The sequence below is a fragment of the Manis pentadactyla genome, chromosome 11 (assembly GCF_030020395.1).
Source record: "Manis pentadactyla isolate mManPen7 chromosome 11, mManPen7.hap1, whole genome shotgun sequence".
Taxonomy (NCBI): domain Eukaryota; kingdom Metazoa; phylum Chordata; class Mammalia; order Pholidota; family Manidae; genus Manis; species Manis pentadactyla.
Window position 1 is genome coordinate 94,272,801 of NC_080029.1, and position 18,713 is coordinate 94,291,513.

General features: G+C 56.4%; 1 protein-coding gene across 5 annotated transcripts; it reads right to left on the reverse strand.

Moving 5' to 3' along the window:
- Positions 1 to 557: 557 nt before the first annotated feature.
- LOC118922525 (dual oxidase 2) lies at positions 558 to 18,579 on the reverse strand. Of its 5 annotated transcripts, none has more exons than XM_057488774.1 (35): positions 18,468 to 18,579; positions 18,128 to 18,208; positions 17,773 to 17,856; positions 17,395 to 17,484; positions 16,985 to 17,149; positions 16,228 to 16,415; positions 15,852 to 16,053; positions 15,531 to 15,697; positions 14,913 to 14,973; positions 14,689 to 14,785; positions 14,177 to 14,267; positions 13,809 to 13,911; positions 13,115 to 13,278; positions 12,349 to 12,524; positions 12,024 to 12,142; positions 11,528 to 11,665; positions 11,207 to 11,320; positions 10,841 to 10,971; positions 10,272 to 10,457; positions 9,086 to 9,311; positions 8,908 to 9,001; positions 7,124 to 7,299; positions 6,498 to 6,567; positions 6,011 to 6,094; positions 5,318 to 5,496; positions 4,931 to 5,161; positions 4,653 to 4,752; positions 3,917 to 3,966; positions 3,516 to 3,643; positions 3,121 to 3,274; positions 2,468 to 2,700; positions 2,082 to 2,240; positions 1,580 to 1,735; positions 1,340 to 1,468; positions 558 to 1,035 (listed from the first exon to the last, which is right to left on the reverse strand). In XM_057488774.1, the coding sequence occupies exons 3-35, from the start codon at positions 17,840 to 17,842 to the stop codon at positions 913 to 915; spliced, it is 4,554 nt and encodes a 1,517-aa protein (XP_057344757.1). In that variant the 5' UTR covers positions 17,843 to 17,856; positions 18,128 to 18,208; positions 18,468 to 18,579; the 3' UTR covers positions 558 to 912. The 5 variants fall into 5 exon arrangements, with proteins under 5 accessions (XP_057344757.1, XP_036761292.2, XP_057344759.1 ...); XM_036905397.2 differs by having other exon boundaries at positions 559 to 1,035; positions 10,769 to 10,971; XM_057488776.1 differs by lacking the exon at positions 11,207 to 11,320 and having other exon boundaries at positions 559 to 1,035; positions 10,769 to 10,971.
- Positions 18,580 to 18,713: the final 134 nt, after the last annotated feature.

An 18,713-nucleotide genomic window follows, 5' to 3' on the forward strand; every position in this document is an offset into this window, starting at 1 on the left:
TTGCCATATGTGAATTATACCTAAATTTTAAAAAATTTAAAGCTCAGCGTTTTAGAAAAGAGCCAGTTGAAGAAGGAAAAAGAAGTGTCTTTAAAAGCAAAGTGTGGAGGGGATGTCCCAGGCTGGCTCCTGCAGAAGGTGACCTACTGTTCTGATGTGACTAGGACTGGGGGGCTTCCTAGGACAAGAGACTTCCTGCGCTGAAATGTAGAGCATCCTGGGCCAACCAGGACAGCTGGCCCCCCAGCTCCTGTGGAAGTGAGGCACTGAGAGGGGGCTTTAGAGTCTGGCAGACAGGCCGCACTCCCTCGGTCCCACAGCCCAGGGGAAGCTCCAGGGGCCACCAAGAGGTCAGTGCAGCGGCATTGCTGTCTGAGACTCAGAACATCAGGGTTGGGGAGGCATCTTTGTTCTTTGGTTATTCCTCCTCAGGGTTCCTGATCCTCTAGGGGCAGGAAGGGGTGTGGGCTGGAGATGGAGGGAAAAGGCCTAGGAGACTGAATTGAGGCAGTGGGGCTGTCCAAGCTCTCAGCATCACAGCCTCTGAGCTGGGCTCAGAGGAGATTGTCACTCAGCCCTCTTTTCACATCAGGTATCCCCACCCTATCCTCCCTCAAAGGCCTAGGCCAAGAAAATAGCAAAGCAAAACATCAATTCTGTGGACCTATCAAACAGAACTGTATCCCCACAGTTGACTCAAGGCAAAGGCTGTCCCTCCCCAACTCTGCTTGCCACAACGCAGTGTGGCTTGAGCTGGAGGGCTCTTCTGAACCTTCTCAGAGCAGAGGACAGATGGGACAATGAGCGAGAAGCTCTTCCCAGCTTCCCAGCTGAGGGCTGAAGTGGGTTCTGGCAGAGAAGCTGCTGCAGGGCTGGTCTACAGTGGGGAAGGAGGAACCAGGGAAGGTGGGCTCAGAAGTTCTCATAGTGGTGCACGAAGTGGGCCTGGTCCTGCCTGTTGATGAGCTGACAGGCCTTCTCCACATTCTCAGTCATGCCTGGAGGGCCACAGCTAAACACCCCGATCTTTCTCACCTGTCAAGTGGGGGTGGGGGGAGGGGTTCAGAGAAGAGAGGCCTGCAGGCGGGAGACACTCACTCCCCTGGAGGAAGCTGCTTCTCCAGCTTGCCTGGGATGACTAGGGGTATCAGTCCCGGTCTCTTTGGAGGAGGCTTGGACTGGGGGTGGCAGGGACAGGGTTTGAAGCTTTCCTCCCATTCATGACGCCATCCTGGGCTGGGAGGATGTGGTTCTCCACTCAGGATAGAACTGTGGGGTGCTTGAGAGCCAGGATGCCCTGGCAGGGGAAGGCCAGAGTCTGGGATGGGTGGGGGCTGACCTGTGGGTGGACCTCCCGCAGGGAGTTGAAGAAGGGCTCAAAGGGCGGGCGGCCAAAGTGGGTGGTGGAGCGCAGGCCCGTGAACAGACTCCGGTTCAGCACCTTCTGGAAGTGCCGCTCACAGATGTACTGGATGAGGGTGGTGGCAGAGCAGAGGAGGAAGGTCACAGCCAGGCAGAGCCAGCCTCAGCTCAGTCCCAACGGCGGCCCACCCACCGTGCCTGGCCAGCCCTGACGTACCAGCATGGTGGTCCTGAGGTCAAACTTCTCAGCCAGCTGAGTGATGTAGATGTGCACGGTCACGAGGTCCTGGTGGTCATTCTCCTCCACCTCCCGGATGATATCAGCCAGCCACTCGAACTGCCGCTGGGTCCGTGTCACCCAGATGAAGTAGATCTGGGGACACATGGCTGGAGCTAGGACTCACTCAGCTCAAGGTTCCTCCACCCTAAATGCCTTCACCTAGAGGCTGGGAAGCCCAATACCACACCCAGACACCAAACCTCCGGCAGGCTCCCTAAGTCTGATCCAAGGCTTCTACTAACAGATCAAGCAGAGGCCCTTCTGGCTATACCTCCTACCCTCCCTCAAATGCTGGGCATCTGAATAATAGGCTATGTATGGTCCCAGCAGACTCAGTGCCTAGGAGCCAAAGGCTTTTTCTCTGCTATTCTGCTGTGAGCAAGAACACAGTCAGGCCTTCTGTCCCCATTCCTTCAAAGCATGGGAGAGAGACACTCACCTTTTTACAGAGCATTTGGCTGCCCAAGGATGACTTGAAGACCAGGTCTTTGAGGATGGAGGCAAAAGGGGTGACCCCAATGCCCCCTCCCACCAGCACTGACACCTCAAACTTATGCCACTCCTGGTGGCCCTCTCCAAATGGTCCATCAAGGTACAGCTGCCAAAAGAATGGGGAGATGAGATGGACCTGTGCCTGGCCCTGCCCCTTCTCTGAGGCTTGAAAACGGGGAGAAGAAGGATATGGGAACATCCTAGCCTCTTCTGAGGCACCCTAGTGCTCCCAGCCTGGCCTTGGGTGGCCGGAGCTTCTAGTCTCAGGGTGGGGAAGGGTGGGGACCCTCTGCCAATACCAGAGCCCCAAAAGTGGTTCTCTGTGATGGGCACCTTTGGGTATCTGACACAGCCATCACCCGTCGGGGGTGAGTAGGTCTCTCTGAGGCGAGTGGTCCAGGGCCCTGCTGCCCGGATGTGCAGGCTGAGTGTGTCCTCATGGGGTGCAGAAGTCAGTGTGAAGGGGTGGTACTCAGTGGTCCCCAGAGCCAGGCAGGCAATCCGCACCCACTGTCCTGACTTGTACTCAAAGCCTTGGGGCCGCTGGAACCGTAGGTGGGTCACTCCTGTGGAAGGAAGGTGGGCAGGAGGCTGCTGTCATGTCCCCAGCACCAGTGTGGCCTCCAGAGAACACCCCCACCTGCAGTCTCAGCTCTGCTTCTGGGTGATGACAGAGGAGGCCGCCCCCCATCAGAAGGCCTTACTGCTCTAGGGTCACGACCACCCTGAGGAGGGGCTGGGCAGGGCTGAGGCCAGTAGGCAGCAGGGCAGGGGGCAGTCTGGCCTGAGCTCCTCTCTGTGTTGTGGGAGATGCATGGGTCCCCTGGCAAAGAGCTGCTTTACCAGCTCCCTTGTCCCTGCCACGCCAAGGCCCCTGCCAACTCCACTGGTCCAGGCCAGGAAGTGATGAGCCCAGTCCCTGCCCCTGCCCTGTCAGCTTCCCCAGGACCACCAGGCTGGTCCCTGGCAGCCCCTGGGGTTGGCACCTGATGGCAGCAGCTCCGCCTTCACCACGCTGATCTCCACCTTCTTCCGGCTCAGGCTCACCAGCTTGTCCCCCACATAGATCAGTGCCGGCACCAGGAAGAAGATGTGGAAACGGGGCAGCTGGATCAGGGCGAAGCTGCCGTGGATGATGAGCTGGATGGAGCGATGGGTACAGCTCAGACCCAGCCAGGCCCCCTTCCTGAGAACACCCCCCCTTGTACAGATACTTTCTGCCGGGGCCCTGGGCCTGGTGGGGTGGATGGGGCTGGCATAGGCTTTCAGAGACTGGGGTCTCAGATCTGAGATCTTTGGTCCAATTCCGTGTGCTCCCTCCCTCCACCATGAGTGCTCATCCCTGGCCCATGGCCTGGCCCTGCCCAGACAAGTCCCTCACCAGCACATAGAGCAGGATGTAGAGGTGGTGGGTCAGCCAGAAACCCCGGAAGCTGCGGCGCCGGAAGTGGTGGGAGGCAAAGACGTACATGATGGCCAGGACCAGGAGCAGGAGCACCCCTGTCATACCTGGGGCAGGGGAGATGGGGGTCAGGGAAGGGTCTCAGGACTTCAGCCTGGGCTGAGACTACAACAGAGCATTCCCCCCATTCTGCCCTCCTTCCTGACCTCCCTGGCCTCCAGAACAGCTTGCCTGAAGGGGCTGCAGCTGGGGCTTATCCTGGAGGCCAGAAAGGGAAACTATGACCACCACAGACAAGTATGTATTGATGGGAAGATGAAGACAAAAGCAGAACCTCTCAGACAGAATCCCCACGCCCCACACGCAGCCCCACACCCTACCTGGGACTGTCTGGAAGAACCACCAGTAGAAATTTTGGGGAAGCTTGGACCTGTGGGGCAAAGACGCATGGAGCCTCTGGCTGGGGCAGAGGACTCCACCACCATCACAGTGTGATTCTGTTCCTGCCAGCCCTGACTGCTGAGGTTACTGGGCCTCCACCCACATGGCCATGAATCCTTCCAAGGAACATGGCACCCAGTCCCCTGCATTTCTACCCTCTGCTCTCAGGGTAAGTCTTTCTCCTGTGTTATCCTATAGCTGCTCTTTTCTTCCTTGAGTGCTTAGTGTGTATTCTCTAAGTTCTGTGAGGGCAGGGGCATGTGTTTTGTTTACTGTTCTATCCCTGTGCTCAAACAATGTCAGACACACCGTAAATGCCCCATGAGTATTAGCTGAATGATTGCATGTGTCTTGGCATCCCTCCTCTCTGCATCTGGATGGGTGCAAAAGACATGCTCCGTAACGTTTGTCCTGTGTGTGTGGATATAGGCTGAGATGGCAAGCTGTGTGTCAGATTCATGTGGGAAAGAGTCTCCAGCTTCATCTCCCAAACACCTTTCCGGGCCAATCATGGCCAGTTTTCCTCCTTACACAAGGAAGTCACCTCTCAGCTTCCCCCAAGGGGGATAGCTTCTTGCTCTCAGTGAGAGTGGAGTGTCTAGGGCATCTATTTCTTTTCTATTATAACCTTAGGCCTTCCCCAGGTGTCCCAAGGGGGACGCTCCCAGAACTGACCCATCATTCACAAAGACGGTGGGGAAGATGCAGGCCAGCAGGCTGAGGGGGCTGACTGAGAAGATGTAGACATTGACCACGTGGCCAGCACTATGCAAAACTGAAAGAGACAGACTCTGTTTGAGACTCCACCGGGGGCATGTACCTCTGATCCTGAAGGGAGGAGGAGGCAAGGGGAAGAGAGATGGGAGTATAAACAGCTCCACTCTCCTCACTGTCTCCCCCAAAGCCAGATGCAGGGGTTGCGGCCATGGGGAGGGTGCCCAGGAGCCACATACTAGCCAGAACCACAGCAGCCATGGCGATCCAGCGATGGAAGTCCACCGCGGCGTCGAAGGGCACGTAGCGGTGGAGGAAGGTCTCTCGCAGGAAGGTGATGAGGTTGCGGCACATGGTGAGCAGGATGTAGGAGAACATGAAGGAGACGCTGGCAGCTGTGCCCCGAGACAGGACGATGCCCACCTGGGTGGTCTCTGAAATGCCGGAGGGTGGCGAGACAAAGGTATAGTCTGGGGACAGAGTGGGGGTGGATCAGCACAGCACAGGGCCCGGGGTCCTGGACCCAGGCTAGAGCCCTGGGCTCCCCCATGCAGATGCTGAGGAGCAGGAAGGGCAAGAGGAGGGCCCTCCATGTGGCCCTTCCTGCGCCCTCCTGGAGCTCTTACAATAGGCACGCTCTGCAAACAGGCCGACACAGATGGCTGAGAAGATTGAGATGCACATGACGTGCCGCACGTAGTTCTCCATGAAGCGCTTGTAATGCTGCAGCTTCTGGGCCAGGAGGCCCCGCTGCATCTTCTCCTGTAGCGCCTCTGTGTACAGTCGGGGAGGGGCCACCACTGCCCTACAGCAAAGGGAGGCAGGCGGCCTTGAGGCTGGAGTACCCTAACCCCATGAAGGGGACTGGTGACCTGGCAGGAGTCAGGATGCACCAGAACTGATAAAGGGAAAGGCATTTTGGAGGTGGACTCCCACCCCTCAAACCTTTACCTCTCATCTTTATTTGCCGAATCCACCCACACTTCTGCCTCCCCACTACTCCACCTCTACTTCCTCTTTTCTATTCTGTCCTTCCCTCTCCCTGATTGCTGCACAGGCCTCACGGCTGGGTCCAAAGCAGGAAGGAGCCAGGAGACCCTTACCACCATCTTGGTGTTACATCTGAGCACCAGCTCTGAAGACTGGGGTGCAGAGGTTGGAAAAGTTCAAAAAGTCATTTGACTCTATGGATCACTAATCAGGTCAAAGATGCACGAAATAAGATTCAGGATAGTCCCTTGTGGGTCAAGGAGGTGTGAGCACAGCCTTGAGACCTTTCCCCATGTCTCCTTGGGCCCAGGGATCTGAGAATCACTCACTTTTTGCCAAATCTCTTCTTCAGCCCAGGACCTCCCGTCTCTGGGGCTTCTGAGGCAGGGAGCCCCACTCTCTGGGGAGAGGTGCTGAGAAATGGAAAATGGGACTCAGTCTTCCCTTGTCTTTAAATCCAGGGGAAAAACCACCAGGTCAGAGCTTAGGGGAGGGGGTGGGTCCTGGGACCCTTCCCTGCCCACAGAACCTGCCCATAAAACTGGTCAGAGAGAAGCCAGGCAGGAGGCAAGGCAGAATGAATTAATACAATCTGATCATCTCTTTTGTAGAATGATTCAGTTCTGGAGTAGCAGGAAGAGAGCCAGGCTTCTAGGCAGCATGGGGTGTGGGGGGCAGCTGGAATTTGGACCAGGGCTGATCATATGCTAAGGGCTACTGTCTAAGGTCAAAGGTTTTGCTCCAGGTACTGATTCAGCCAGCCCTACTTCCTTCATTTCTCTGCAGGGGATCTCCCAATACCCCATTCCTGCTCACCTTTCCCCAGGAGTCCGAGTGATGAATGAAACTCGACCACTGGTGTTTGGTTTAAAGATGTCTCCAATACCTGGAGAGAAGAACAAGAGGCTGGACAGGCTTCCCCCCAGGGTAGTAGGGTGGGAAACTGTCCCTTCCCCTTCTGGGAAGGCTGCCACAACACATGCCAGTGCCTTGGTCATGTCCTCATCTCTTGCCCAAGCCTTGTTGCCTCATTGCCCACACTGAGCACCCACTGCACACAGGGCAGCCACTGCTAGACAAGATGTGCAATGTAAAGTGGACCCCCTCCAGGTGGATGCAGTGCTGTTACAGATCCTTTGTGAAAAGAAAATAGTGCCTCTTCCTCTGACGAGATATACCCCAGACCAATGTACACAGCTTGGTCGGCAGCATGCAAGCTGGATTTCAGCTGCCCCTTGGCCCCTCAGTGGGCATCTTTGTGCAGTGCACAAATTGCACAGCTGTGTGTGACACCCTTGATTCCACATGCCTAGTTCATGCTATTCATCAAAGACTAAGAGGGAAGTAAGACCTGGGGCCTGTCCACCAGGGACTCTCATTTTGAAGACGCACCCCTCCTGACTCCAACTGTGCCTTATATACTCACTAGCCTCCACCCTCACCTTTGACACAGAGCTGAGTGCAGCGGAGCTCGCTGTCATGGTCCCGCAGCATGAAGTGGAAGTCCTCCCACGTCAGCTCCTCCTTATTCTGGAAGCCTGACTCCCGGAACATGGACTCAACCACCTCAGCCAGCTGGGCCTTGGACAGGCAATTGTTGGAGATCTCGATGAAGGACCTGGGGGAGGACCAGAGACAGGGCAGCCTGTCACCCAGGGAAGTCAGGTTCAGTCAGGTGCAGGGTGGGATGGGCCGTGGATTATATGTGGTTACTAGTGACCCAGGAAATGGCACAGAGAAGGCGCTCATCCAGCTTGCAGCTCACTCTAAACTGGGTGGGGTGGCCTCGGGCTCAAAAAGCTGAACAAAATTGAAAGTAACCTTGCCCACTTAGAGAGAGCAACCCTCAAACAGAGGGGCACCGACAGCTGGGGTGAAGGTCGGCTTGGTGTAGAGAAGGGTCCAGGCCTGCCATGACCCTCAGGTGGCAGGCTCCCTCCCCAAGCTTTCATACTGAGACCCCCCCATCACTGCGGGGCTCCCCCTTTCCCAGTCCAATGGGAGGCTGGGGCAGGGGAGGGAAGGAAACTGTAGCTTCTATGGCTGTTGCTTCCTTGTGTCAACACCCCAGGGCAGGAACAGGAGGGACCCCATCTGACAGCACCTACAGTGGCAGTTGCAGTGGCCATACACTTCTCTTAGGCTGTGCTTTGAGACAAAAATAAATAAACCATGCAAGGTTGCATGAGTCCAGCAGAAAAAGATCTCTGTGCATGTGGCATAGCAAGAGCTGCCACATTTAAAAAAACTATCATCCCAGTGAGACTGAGCAAAATTCACACCGAGTATATGGTGAGCAGCTGGGACCTCAGCCCTTGGGAACAGGGACCCTCTCTTAGATTCCCTTGCACCTGCCCTGGTTGGCCTGCCATGGCACACCCAGAGAGCTATGGATGCAGTTAGCATCTTTCTAGCCCTTCTAGAACCCATGTCCAGTTGTGGTTTCTAGACTGTAGGAGTGATGTGGCAGTTAAAAGGAGTGCTAAGAGCATTGGGAGGGCCTAAAGAGGTAGAAAAGTGAAAAGATTCTGGGCTGTTTTATGCATTCTATTTACTCATTTCCTCCTTTATTTCTCTGATTCAGTTAACTATGTACGGAATGCTTGCTATGTGCCAGTCATGGGGAGTAGAAGGTGGATTCAGCAGGAATCAGAGAGAGGTGAACCCTGTCCTTACAGAGCTGAAGGGGACTCTATTACTGGAGTAGTGTCTTCAGGAATAAGAAGTCTATGAGCTCAAAACTGGTCTTTATTGGCACACCACAACCAGTAAGGCTTAAGAAGCAGGAAGAGGCAAGGGTTAGATAGAGGAATGTTCCATGTTTCTCCTCCTGTCTGTCATGGTGATTAACATTGGAAGAGCAAGCAAGGTTCTCCATCCTCCATCCATTATCTCACTGTGTGAAGCACAGCGTTAGGCATGCTGGACGAGAACTTAACAAACGTCCAAAGGCATCCAAGAGGGGTTCGTGCACTTTTGTTATTGGTCATATTGGTGGTGGTGTTTTTCGTTTCGCTTTTTTCAATTAGGGAGGGAGAGTATTCTGGCTGGTGCTCACAGTGCAGATACAGACTCTCCTGGAGGCAGGGTCCTGGCCAGATAAATTTCTGAAGCTGAATGCTGTGAGAGTCTCGGACACAGTATCTAGGCCGCCCTCCTCTCACCTGACTTACTTTCCTGTTTAACTCCCCAGGAAGTCTCAGGACAGGAAGGGCCCACCCCATACCGCAGCATAGTGAAGAACTCGTCCTTAGAGAGGAAGCCATTTGCATCAAGATCATACATGGTGAACATCAGGCGGGACTTATCCTCTGGGGAGCCTGGGCAGAGAAAGAGGGAGGCAGGTCACCTCTCTTCTGAAAGACTCCTGATTCCTGGGATGGTCCATCATCCCCTCCGCCCACCTTTCATGAAGACCACCAGGATGTCCAGGAACTCCCGGAAGGACAGGTAGCCATTGCCGTCTTTGTCAGCCAGAGAGAACATGGACTCCACAAACATGTCCTGGGGCTTGAGGCCTAGAGACTCAGCAAACTCGGCTCTGCTCAGCTCACACATCAGGGCCTCCCGCACCTTCTGTGACGAGTCCAGGGGCAGGGTTCCTGCGTCCGCCTGGCCGATGTCCAGCACCTGCTCTTGGGCACCGACACGGGGAGGAGAGAAGGAGGTGAGGCCTGGGCTGGAAGCAGTTCAATGACTCCTCACATCTCCCCAAAGTCCAGCTCAGAAAGGGTAAGCCCTGGTGGCCATTTCTGGCTCTAAGATATACTTCTGACTTGGGCCTCTGCTCTCCTGCAGAGGCGGTGGCTCTAATCTCAAGCAGCTGCTGCATTTTCTCCCTGGACCCAAGAACCAGGAGCTTTATACAGTAGGAACTGTGTAGGTTTGTAGGGAATGAGAGGTGGGAGCAGGAAGGGGCAAAGTTTGGGAAGGCAAAATGAGAGAGCCTACACTGGGGACAGAAGATGAAGTAGACATGGGTGGACAGGCAAGAAGGGGCTAGGGTTATGTCCTCTTGTCAGTTCAGAAAGGGCTGCATGTCCCTGATTTTGTATCTGCCCATTGTGCAAGATTTAAAAGTCATATAAATATAACTAACATTTATTAAATGTCTGTATGTACCAAGCACTAGGGCTAAACACTGTACATAGAACAGTGTTTCTCAGACTTTACAATGTATCAGAATCCCCTGGAGGGCTTGCAGCCCCCAACCCCTGAGTTCCAGAATCACTAGATCTGGGTTGGGAGGTGCACTGAGAATCTGCATTTCTAACAAATGCCCAGGTGAGGCTGCTGCTGGTCCAGGGACCAAACTCTGAGAACAACTGATGTGGACTATCTCATGAGTCCTCACAACAGCCCAATGGGATGGATCCTATCTTAATCACTGTTCTACAGACAAGCAAACAGGTGCAGGGCACAGATGCGTGCCTTGCTTAAGAGCGTGCAGCTAGTGAGTGACAAGGCCAGGATTCCACCAGGGCTGCCTGTGTCCAGTCCACAGAGTGCAAGCTTATTCATCCCACACAGGGCCCAGGTTCCCTCCAACCCCTGGGCTGGTCCCACCTCCAGAAGGCACGGCCATGGCACCTGAGCAAAAAGGTGTCTGAAGAAGACCTCCAGGATGCGGCCCCGCTGCTGCTTTGTCACGGCCTTCCTGAACAGCTCCTTCGCATCCACCTTAGCCACACTGAGGCCCAGAGCCCAGCACTCACAGAAGCCCTGCAGCTGCTGCACGAAGGCATCCCGCTCCTCTTGGAACTTAAACAGCAGCACCTGGGTGGGAGGAAGCCTGTGCTAAGGCTCAGAGCTCAAGCTTCTGGTTCAGCCTTTCCTCAAAGGGCCTTGGGTTGGGGAAGGAGAGAAAAGCTGCCCCAGTTGTTCATCCAGGGTGGAGCCAAGCTACTGGCCTAAGGGGGTTGGAGGGAGGGTCAGGTTGAGTCTGGGAACCTCTGAGAGGAGTGCCTCTCCCCAGTCTCAGCCTTCGCAGGTGAGCACTGCAGCTGAGGACAGTGTGACCTGAGGGGACTCGCTACAAGGGCAGATGTGTGAGGTGTTCCTGGTGGGCTAGTGGGGATGGGCCGTACCAGGTCATACTCCTTGGGGATCTTGAGCAGCAGGGCATGGCTTCCACGGTTGTTGGACAGGATGAGGCTGACCTGCTGTGGCGGCCGCAGCTGGACAGTGCGGAGCACTGAGAGACACCTGTCTAGGACCTGCAGACGCCTGTCTGGGAGCAGCTGGATGGCGATGGGGTAACTCCTCTGTTTGGGGCCCAGCCACTCCATTGCTGCAGGAGGGATGATTGGGGAGACTGGTCACGCAGCGGTGTGCAGGCCCCTGCCCTTGGGCCAGGTCCACTCAGCCAGCCTGAGCAGACACCCCAAAGCCTGGCTTTCTCCGTGTGTCTGTAACCTGGTTCTTTCCGCCAGGGCCCTCCGTCTGCCCTCCTCCCCCTTCTGTCTGTCCCTCCGCCCTCCCGCTCCCTCCTCTCCCTCTCCTCCCTCCCTTCAGCCCCATCTCACCCGGCACTGCATCTTTGGCTGGCTCTTTCTTCACACTCTCCTTGCCTTTCTTTTGTAGCTTCTTGCGCTCTCGGCCCCGGAAATAGGCCACCACCCCAGAGACAAGCAGACTGACTGGAGAGGGTCAGAAGGAGTGGGAGGGGACCCCTTGCCTGCAGCTTCACTGAGGCTTTGGCTGCTCCCCCTCCCTTCGCAAGGCCCCCTGAGTCTGGTTCAACTCTACCAAGGAGCTAGTCCTCCAGACCAGCCTGTAAGGAGGAACAGGGACAGTCCTGGCAGGGAGCCCAGAGAACAGAGATTGGCAAGGGGTGAAGGGCTCACCTAAAGGAAGGCAGCAGAGAACTACGATGGTGATGCCAAAACCAGGACCACTGCCCTCAAAGTAGTCAGACTCAGTCAGGAGCACACAGGGAGGCAAGCCTTTGGCTGTGAGCTGCTGGGGCTGAGGGCAGGGTGCACCTGAGGGAGAGCACAGAAGACCCAGAAGCCTGAGGAACACACTCCTTGGCTAAGCATCCCTCCTCTCTCTCAGTAAATGACTAGGTGCCCTCCTCCCTTCTAGGCCCACCTCCCTGGAACTTGGCCCCCAGAAAGGCCCCTTCCATAGCCTGTCTCTCAGCATGCATTCCAGCTTGACACCAGGGTGCAACCTGCAAGCCAGTTCAGTCCTGCTGGGGGAGGCAGCCTAATGCAGGCCTCCCAGCCTGACACAGCAGGGGCTGCCTGGTGCCTGGCTCCCTGGACAGCACCACGCCATTCCCCCCAACCTTAGTCCTCCCTCTGGCTGCCATGGCTTGTGTGCTCCCACCCCACCCACCTTCATGCCAGAAAAAGACATTGGGCTGCAAGGCACTGGGGTCCACATTGGTGACAGCCACCAGCACATCCCACAGAGTGGTGTTTCTGATTTCTGAAATTTCCTCCATAGAGAACAGCCTAAGTTAAAGAAATTATTGGGATGGGAAGGGGATGAAGACCTCCAGCAGCATCAGGTTCAGGGACTCAGATGAGGAAAGAGACCCAGAGGGACTGTGGAGGGAGTGGAGCCAGCTGGAATCAAGGGCCCCTGGGGGCTATTTATGGGGGAGGGTCTGGGGTCCAGGCCAACATGGAGTCTGAGGCAGGGGCCCAGCAGGCCTTACCCATTCCCAGTGTTCTCAAACCAGTAGCGGTCGCCATCCCGCAGCCGCACAAACTGGTCGAGGACAATGGTGCTGAAGAGGGGCCCAGGGTCCCCATGGCTCTCCAGGAGGCCCCCGGGGAGCAGCTCCAGCCGGGACAGGTCCTGGCTGTACAGGGCAGCTGTGGCCTCCAGCACCTGGGGCACCACAGGAGGTAAGGCGTGTGTGTGCATGTGTGTGTGTCTTGGGGAGAGCAGCCGCTGTTGCCCGAACCCTCAAACACTGGACCCCATCAGCTGCCTGGCTGGCTGCTCAGCCTGAGGGAGTCTCCTATTTCTTGGCAGCCCCCTCGGGTGGCGGCAAGTCTGTTGGGAGGACCAGTGTGTCTCTGCCCTTGGTGAAACCACGGCTAGCTGCCTGAGAAGCATATCTTGTGACCATTGCTACCTAGACTGCCTGGCCCAAGTGATTAGCAGCTTCAGGGTCATCCAGCTTATGGGGAGGGACCTTGCAGAAATAGGACAACAGAACCCAGTATAGGGGCCACCCTGCGGAATTGCACAGTGTAGTGGTGAAAACTTAGTCTAGAATTGGATGGCTGAATTTAAATCCTGCCTCTATGACTGACTGACTTGTGTTATTGGTAAAATGGAGATAATGATAGTATCTAGCCTCTGATGTTCTTGACACAGATTAAGTGAGTTATATATGTAAAAGACTTGGAATAGTTACGTAGTTATGCCAGAAGAAAAATTTAGCAGCTATTATTATCATTACTATTCCTGACCTGGGGGTCCACACTGGGGTTGATGTGACTCCAGTTCCTCGGGGTCTCGAACCCCAAGGCCAGCAGGACTTGGCTATAACTAGGCAGCCCCATGTCTCGGCCACGTTGGATGCTGCTGGCCACATAGTCTGTGCGGGGGAACTTGCCGGGGCCAGGCCAGTAATCTGAGGAGGAGAGACCAGGTCATAGACTCAGTCTTCCCAACCCTTCTTTATCCAGCAGCCTTGAATCGGGCTGTTGGCACTACCCACCCCCAGCACTCCTCAACATGTGATTTGTGCCCATATTGACGTTGCTTTGGTGTGGGGGCAATGTCACCAAATGTGATCAAGGACAATTTTTCTGGCAAGACTCTTCCCCTAAGACTCAAGACTGTTATGGTCACCTGCAGTGAACTCCTCATCCTTCCCCTCCCCAACCTAAAGACAGGGCTGGGTGAAAACCCTCACAGACCTAAGCACCAAAGAGATTGTGGTGCCACCTCTCTCCCCACATACTCAGACACAGGTAATTTAGAATAAAAGCAACAATAAAATTGAGCCAAGAAAAGAAGTTCAAGCGTATTTTCTTCTAGGGGCTCCATGCAGTGTGTGTCTGTGTTCCTGCATTGCAGGTACCCTGGGTCTGCCTACTGCTTAACCCAGAAGGGCCCCCTGACCTCTGGGCCCTCAACCCCTCTAACTCCAGAGCTCACCCCTCAGATCTTCAACCACTATTCTGTCCTCCAGCTCTGCAATCTGGGAGGCCATTCCCAGCAGCAGATGATTCACCGCCTGGGCACTGTTCAGATTGGGGTTCTGGAAGTAAACAACACAGTTAAGGTAGGCTCTTGAGTCTGGTCCCTCTTACCCTGGACCACTGCAGCTCCTCAGGACGAAGTGTCCCTGGCCAGTCCTAGACTCTCTTGAGCTGTTGTCCCCAGATAATTTTCTGATCATTCTACCTGTCACCTCCCCCAACCCTGGAGCAGCAACACCCCAAAACTGAAATCTTTGCTTTTCCCTGCCTGTGTGACAAGACTGATCCCAGCCCACCTACCCCTGACCCTGATCCCAGACTGACCTCCCGAATCCAGTAGCTGTTGCAGACTCTTAGGGCTGGGGAGCTGCTGGAATCCTTATTCAGGACCACCTGGAAATGACAGCTGGCATTTCTGAAATGGGGAATCAAGGATGTGATAAGAAAATTCAAGGAGGTAGCTGAGATGGGGTTCTGTGCAATGAAGGACTCAGAGGGTTTTGGCTAGTATGGAGGAGAGGCCCCTGAACTTTCTTGAACATATCAGGGATTTAGTAATATGTGTGAATTTGCTCATTGTCCACCCAGGGTGGGAAGGGAAGGAGGGAAGAGAGTGACCCAGCTGCTGGGCAAATCCTGTTCTCAGCAACTGAAGTTCAGCCATTAGGAGCAGCTTGTTAAGACTGAACCTCTTACCCTAGAGTTCTATTTCAGGGTGCCCTGTTCTGCTTCTCTTCCCCCGTGAAATTGTGGAGCTGTATAAGAGGCCCCCAAGGCCAATATTTGCCACCTCTGCCAGTGTGCTGTGCCTCTCCTGCTGCCAGCACCCTCCTCACCTCATGTAGACACCAGGAGGCACCATGGTGGAGAAGAACTGCTCAGATGCCACCAGGAACTCTGGAGAGATGCTGGGATCCAGGAAAGAGCGGTACCCTGTCCAACGGGTAAGAAGAGAAACAGGCTCCTTTTCTCACATCCTCCCACCACATGCACCCATCTGTTTTTCCTGCATGGATCCTGCCCATAACCCCATCAGCCCAGATGTCCCCAACTCCCTCACCTTTATATTCTGGGGGTGTTTTCTGCAGGAAGCTGGGCAGCCACTCATAAAGGACAATGTTCTAAAGGTCAAGAGGGGAAATGAAAGGCCAGAGCTGGAGCTGTGGGGCTGGGAGGGATCTGAGATCAAGGAAGGCTTGGGTGGGAGATGAGGACCAGGCAGGGACAGTCAGGGAGAGGCAACTCATACAGGGGACCTGTGGAGGCCAGTCCCCCACAAGTCACAAGGGGAGCACTAAATAATCACAAGCAAAGTGTCTTGTAGAAAAAAAGGGGGCATTACTATTAGCAGACATAATGTAAGGGGGGGCACGGGGAGGGCTGTACAACACAGAGCAGACAAGTAGTGATTCTATAGCGTCTTACTATGCTGATGGACAGTGACTGCAATGGGGTATGTGGGCGGGACTTGGTGATGGGGGGAGTCTAGTAAACATAATGTTCCTCATGTAATTGTAGATTAATGATACCAAAAAAAAAAAGTGTCTTGTAGAGCTCAGGGGCTTGTCCTGGACGTTAGCTCCCTGGGAAAGGGTGCCCTTGTGAGAAGGGGCGTTTCTGGGTGGGGGATGTCCAAGGATGGAGGGACAGGACGTGGCAGGAGCGGCGTGCGACTGACCTGGTAGGTGGCGATGACCCTCTTGCGCGCGTGCTGGAACAGCTCCTCGTCCCCCCAGTGCGGGTGCTGGAGGGCCAGCCTCTGTGCGCACAGGTTGTGGTAGCGGAACCAGAGCAGGCCCAGCGCCTGCAGGAAAGGCTCGCGGTTCCCTCGCTCTGCCCCGAAGGCTGCATGCCACGCGGGCACGCAGAGAGGAGAAGAGCGGCGGTGTGACCAAGAGGAGCGCACCCTCGTTGGCCCCCAGCCCGCCCTCCGGTGAGCCCTGGGCGCGCCCTGAGCGCTGCACGCCAACCCGCGGCTAGCCCGGCCCCGCGGCCTCACCGTACAGCCCCTGGGGCCCGCGCTGTCCGGTGGCGGGGTCGGGCGCGGTCCACATGAGCAGAGGGTCCTGTGCATCCCGGGGGAAGGCGGGGTCGGGCCCCGACGCCAGCTGTCCCCCCGAGAAGCTCCGCAGCGCGTCGCTCCAGGAGTGCGAGGAGCCATAGATGGCGCTGCCGTCCAGCCAGCCCGTCACCTCGTTGGTCTGTGGGGCACCAGGAGGGTGAGCCGCGAGCGGCTAGCTGAGGTGGGTAAGGGATGGCCAGGGCCAGGCGGGTGTCCGTGGGTGGGGGGTGGGAGCCTCCCTCCACCTGACCCTACCAGGCTCCGAACCCAGGACCCCGCCTGCCTCACGTCCAGCCCTCCTGCCTGGTCTCACCAGGTCCCGGGGGTTGCTGGGGCTCTGTCCGGTCTTAGGATCCCAGCGGCTCCTCTGGAAGGGCAGCACCACGTCCCCGCGCTGATCGGGATCGAACACAGGGTCTCCGGGCGGGATGGGGATGTTGAGGAACTCGGGTGGGCAGCCGGGTCTCTCCACGCTCACCAGGTCCGAGAGCACGTGGTAGCCTGTGCGCGCAGAGTGCAAAGTGGTGAGAATCGCCACTCCCCCTAGTCAGGGAGTTTCTCCGTTTCTCAAAAGTTAAAAGAGAAATGCACAACACCGCTCTACAGCTTTTTTCTGACCTGCCAAGTGAGTAGTACCCTCCCCACCCACTTCACAGCGTTGTTGTAAGAATCAAAATAATATAGCTAATGTAAGGGCTCTCCCAAGCTAGTCTCCATCTCCCAACAGACTGTGTATCCTCCTCTCTATGGGGAAAGAGGTTATAATCACAGGTGGGGGGAGAACCGTGGCAGGGGACTCAGTTCCTCAGAACTGTAATGGAGGACCAGAGGCACTCCTGGGTTTGGAGTAATGGGTAAGAGAAAGATTAGGGGAACAAATATACCTGAATCGACACCCCCAAATCCCACGGAGATGAAGAAAAGCTGTAAATGCTGCTTGGTCGGAGGATGGGATGTCTGGAAGCCTCGGGTCAGTCCCCTGTGGACTTGCGCAGGGGTCTCAGGGCCCCTTTTCCTAGGCGCTGACGTAAGCGCCTGGTCAACCCAATGTTTTCCCACTTTGCTCTCACCAAAGAAGACCCCCAGCACTGTGCGGTTCCGGCGGGATGCCTGCCCGGCTCTGCCCCGCATGGCGGCATCGCTGAGTCGGCGCGGGTTGGGCAGCAGCGACTCTCCCAGAGCCTGATAAACGCCGTCGGCGTAGTTTGCTGGTACGAGGCGCTGTAACCGGACGCCTGCGGGAAGCAGGGAGCAGGCTCCATCAGAGCACTCGGCTCCCAACAGGCCCACAAACGCCCCCACCCTCACTGGCGAGAGCCCTTCTCTACACGGTCTCCTGGCCGCGGGAGTGCACAGCCGGTGGCTGCGCCGGTAGGCGGGTGGCTGGCGGGGCGCTCTTTCCCCTTCGCCGCGCCGGGTCCCCCGCTCCCCTGCCCTCCACTAGCCATTCCCCCCACCCCACCCCGGCCACTGGACTCACCGGCAGCGCCACGCTCGTGGTGCCTCAGGTTGTTGAACCAGCCGTCATAGCGCTGAACTTCCCAGGACAGTGAGAATGCATCTCTGCCGCCTGCGGGTCAGAGTGTGGTCCCCCTCAGCGCTAGCCTTCCTGAGACCTCTAGGGAACCCCCAAGGCTTTGGCCAGTTCTTCTCCGGTTCTCCGAGCGCCCCCAACGCGACCCAACTGGCGATACCTGGATGGCGTGGAGGCAGCCTGGAAAGTTTCCCACCCGGCTAAGCTGAGCAGCGATCTGACCGCATCTCCCAGCCTCAGGGAGTCTCTTGCCCGCACTTCTTTCTTCCCCTATCCCAGGGGTTACTGGATGACATCCCGAAGCTAGGGGAGCCTTATACTTACCCGCTGGATCCAGACGTACAATCAGCAGAGCTCCCAGGAGCACCAGTGCTTCTGACTTTGCGCGGAGCATGCTCACCTCGCGGCCTGGCGGGAAGGAGGTGGTATGTGAGGGACCCGAAGTTGGTGTGCCCCACGCCAACAGCTGGCACAGGAGGATGAGGCGCCCGCTGTTTCCACTTCTGGAGGGAAGCTTTTAGAGGCATCACCAAGGATCCGCACCCACACGCGACTCTTTCAGGACACCTGATAGGCACTGACGCTGGTCCCCACTCTCCACCCCGTCGAAGAACTGACGCTGACCACAAGAACCCACGGGGGTTCTTCTGGGACTTGTCAGTCCTAATCAGAACTTTACCTCCAGCCTCCCGGGGCTTCCGAATCCGCACTTGTAACCGTGAATCCGCACTCCCAGCCTCCCAGAAAGTGTTTGTTTCCCCTGGGAGAAAGGAAAGAAAAAGTGACTGGTGAGTGGGAGCCCCGGACCTGAAGCCCCTCATACCGCGCAGTGAATGTCTGTGCACAGACACGAGCGATGGGAAAATCAGGCCCCAAGCCCCGGTCCAAACTCTGGTTTAGGGCCCCCATCCGGGTCAGAAGTCTTCTTCCCTTTGGAATATCTTCTCCTGCACTGCTGCCTGTGCTCCAACCCCATCCCCAGCCCCGCCGATCCCCAGCCTCCCCAGCTGCACCCTTACCCTCCTCCGGCCCCTCTGATGCCAGCTGCGCAGTAGTCCGCTCAGGCCAGACCTGCGCCAGGTGTGAGCATCTGGACCCGGGACTCGACTATTGCTGTGGAGGCGGGGCTCCTTTCACTTACATAACAACCTCTGCCCCCTCATTTGCAAGATCAGTTCTTTCTCTGACGCAGCTGCCAAACCCAGACATACGCTCCTCCTGCTGCCCGCGCTGCTATAAAAGGGGTCAGGATCCCGCGCGACTTC